General features: G+C 56.2%; 2 protein-coding genes across 2 annotated transcripts; one reads left to right on the top strand and one right to left on the bottom strand.

The window, feature by feature from the left end:
* Positions 1 to 652: 652 nt before the first annotated feature.
* Positions 653 to 1752, bottom strand: SPRG_17107 (hypothetical protein). The gene is made up of 6 exons (XM_012356631.1): positions 1653 to 1752; positions 1510 to 1606; positions 1320 to 1461; positions 1005 to 1270; positions 863 to 957; positions 653 to 815 (listed from the first exon to the last, which is right to left on the bottom strand). Exons 1-6 carry the CDS (start codon positions 1742 to 1744, stop codon positions 698 to 700), a joined length of 810 nt encoding a protein of 269 aa, XP_012212021.1. The 5' UTR covers positions 1745 to 1752; the 3' UTR covers positions 653 to 697.
* Positions 1753 to 2428: 676 nt separating this feature from the next.
* On the top strand, positions 2429 to 3400 carry SPRG_17108 (hypothetical protein; the record flags this gene model as incomplete). The annotated part of the gene is made up of 3 exons (XM_012356632.1): positions 2429 to 2572; positions 2616 to 2993; positions 3053 to 3400. Coding segments are annotated over 3 exons (870 nt in total), but the record flags the coding sequence as incomplete, so codon positions are not given.
* Positions 3401 to 3410: the final 10 nt, after the last annotated feature.

Genomic DNA, 3410 nt, shown 5'->3' on the forward strand with positions numbered 1-3410 from the left:
TGGCCAATCAACGCCGCGGACGCGTGGAAATCCAAGAGTGAACGTCATTGGAGACTAAAAACACGCCATTTGGCCTGGCGGCAGGTCGCCCGCCACCTGCCCGCGATTCGATTCGCATCACATGATGGACGGCGCTACGTAGCACAACGCGCTGTATGCAGAACGAGACCCGTGGTCGGATCATGCACAGGTTGGGTGTCAAGGGCGGCATGTTGCCCTCACCCATACAAAGACAAAGTGAGTGGGTTGTGGTTAGCCCACCATTTCAGTCGCGTGGCGGGAGAGAGCCGAGACTTCCATGGGTAGCTTCCAACTGGGGTGTTTTTCCGTAATAGTTATGTGGGATCGCTTTGGATACATGTGGATAGGTAGACCCACTGCATCGAAGAGGAAGGACACACATACAGCATTCTGGTGCTGCACAGTGTCTAGCCGTCTCGAAGTCGACAGGATCGCCAGTTCCGACTTTTCGACGTGATGACGGACAGCACAACTCCGTGCACATAATCTTGTCCACAGGCGTGCTGGCGATGAGCTGGAGCTGCGGCAATGATACCTCCCCGAATGAGCTGTGGGTTTTGCACGAAGATTCCACCTCGCCGGCCGCAAACACCGCGCGTGGCGGCAAGCTCGGATATACGAATGAAGAGGAGCCGACTGTAGTTGGTGTCGCACCAAAGTCTCCCGCCGTTGCATTTTAGTATAGCGCGTACGTCATGACGGGGTAGAGCTCCTCGGGAAAGCCTTCTTGACGCTCGTCCGCGAGAAGCGTCAGGTTCGCTTGCCGGAAAATACTCTTGTAATATGCGGCCGATCTACCAGCAAGATGAGGTGGCGCACGAGGCATCAAGGATCGACATACCGCGTCACGCTGCTGTCGTCTTCGTCGAGCTCGTACGGCGAGCCATCGACGATGATGTTTTCTTTGATGCAAATGACACCGCCCGGCCGCAGAGCCTAGCATATGTGGACATGCGCGTTCGAAGACATGACATCGAGTGTACCTGCTGACACCGCTGCAGAAACTTGATGAAGTCGAGATCCATCAAGTGAGGACAGACCCATTGACACCAAATGAGGTCGTAGCTGTTGGGCGACGGATCAAAGTCCTGCATACCCATGCACAAGAGCGTCTCGACGCGGTGCTTCTCAGCGCCAATGTAGCGAGGCGCGGCCTTGAGAAGGCGCGGGCTTTGCTCGAGCAAGTCGACAGATGCAAATAGCGGGAGAAGCAGGTGCTTGACGACGCGGCCGATGCCACCACCGCAGTCTAAAAACCACGTCAGCACAAGAAGATATGGTGGAAGATACTCGCGCACCGATTGCACGGTCGCGCTTGAAGGCAGGGCGCAGCGCCTGGACGCGTGCGAGAAACGCGGTCGAGCCTTCGATGTCGATGGGCGAAATGTACCCGTAGCCGCCTAAGACGCCGCCGACGTCTGGCGGGCAGTTCTCTTCGTCCTAGTACGTGTTTTCTATGACGTTATTGCTTGCAAGAGAGCCATGTACCTCCCAGTAGTCGGCGCCTTGCGTGTACCAAGCGGCGGGCTTGGTCGCATCGTCTTTGATGTCGGCGAGCTTGGTCGTCCACATGTCATAGACCGAGCTAGCCGATGGCCATTGACGAATGGCTAGATGATCCAAGGACGTACGAGAACTCGAGGTGGAAGTCGAGGCCGACACCGTCCAAGTCAGCTTGGACTTGCGCCGACACGCGCTTGAGCTCGTCCCAGTCGATGGGCATGATGATGCCACCACTGAAATGAGCTCGGCCAATCCCGTGCGTTTCCAGGTACGAGTTTTTATAACCGAATCTCTTTCGCTTTCTCACGGCCAGCACCTTGAGAAAAACGGCGTGGCATGCTTCTGCGATACGAATGAAGGACCCGTTATTCGCGTCGTAAGACGTATTCGGCCAATCGTAGCCATGTACTGAAAGGACAGTGATCCGCTCTCGGAAGCCATTTCAGTTGAGGGCTTAAGGGCATGATTGGTATCTTTGCCCGAGTCGCTTTGACGTGGCAGCCCCGAACGGTCAATCCGACGAATTCTGACGTGGCGCACTCTTGATGCAGCGTTTGACATGCGATCGAAAATTGAGTAGAATCGGTTTGCAGTGCGGAGGCGTACCTTTCTACACACGACCGGTAAGAGCTTATTGCCACCGAGTGGACGAAAGGCTTTGTTCCATAAAGCAGCAGCACACTTGACACAACTACCTCGTTGTTCAAGTCCCTGGAAAGGCATACTATCTCACAGTCCACGTGCCATTATCCGCCGCACGATGAAGCCTGTTCAGCGTGCTGGCGTGGCCTTTTGCATTGTGTCGCTTAGAAGAACTCACTATTCTAAAGGCAACCGCTTTGCTTTTGGCGCGCTATTTTTAGCCGCGTGACCACGCAATGTCGAGTGTGAATTCAAGCCGACCATGTATACGCTGCGGAACCTCCTCCAAGACTGCAGCGGCAAGATGACGCGGACGTCGTGCGCCGCCGACAAGAAGAAGGAGACGCTTGAGGAGGTCTGGATCGCGCTCAATGCGTGGGTCGAAGCGCGGTACCACGAAGGCAAGGTACGGAACTATCTTGTCCCAAACAAAATCCATGCCGAGGTAGGGCGCGCACATTGCGCCGTTTGGCAAGATTAGCTGGGAAACACTCACGATTGGCCGCAATACGCGCAAGGTCCGGCCCATCTTTATGCTCAACGACACGTTCGGCAAGACGTATGGCCTCCAGTACAAGAAACGTGTGACCGTCCCGATTGTGGCCGCGATCGAAGACATCAACTTCACCAAGCTCGCCATCAAGTTTTCTAAAAACCTCACCAAGGACGTGGTCTTTTGCGGCGTCCGGGACCTCTTGCACAAGATTGGCGAGGTCGCGTCAACGGGGGCTCAAATGACGATCGAGATGACGATCGGCAAAATCGTTGCCAAGAACCGCGCGATCCACCTCCTCTTTGACCCGACGCAGTTTCCGAAATCACTCGAGGTACAGTGTTGTGCCATCTCATTTGGACAACGACGTTGTGGTTGTATATTGTCATGTAGAACATTGCAACCGCGTCCGTCGCGTCCGGGTGTCCGTCCGTCATTGGCGACCTCGCCGATTTTGACTTGACACTGGAAGACTGCAACCAAGCCGAGGAGGCCGGCGACATTCTTCTTCTATCGCCAGAACGCCCATCGCAAGCAGCATCGACAACACCCCGGACACCGCGGACGCCGCACCCGCCGCTGTCTGGTCGCGAGCCGGTCTCGCCCCGGCATGGCTTTGAGCAACCCACGAGCATGACCCAGCTGCGGTCACCCCGTCCTGCGTCGCGCAACGGCATCGGCTACATGAGCGCCGAGACGCCGTCCAGAGACTGCACGACGATGCTCTTATCGCCACCGCAAGTGCGCCAGC

This window comes from Saprolegnia parasitica (assembly GCF_000151545.1).
Source record: "Saprolegnia parasitica CBS 223.65 unplaced genomic scaffold supercont2.529, whole genome shotgun sequence".
Classification (NCBI taxonomy): domain Eukaryota; phylum Oomycota; class Saprolegniomycetes; order Saprolegniales; family Saprolegniaceae; genus Saprolegnia; species Saprolegnia parasitica.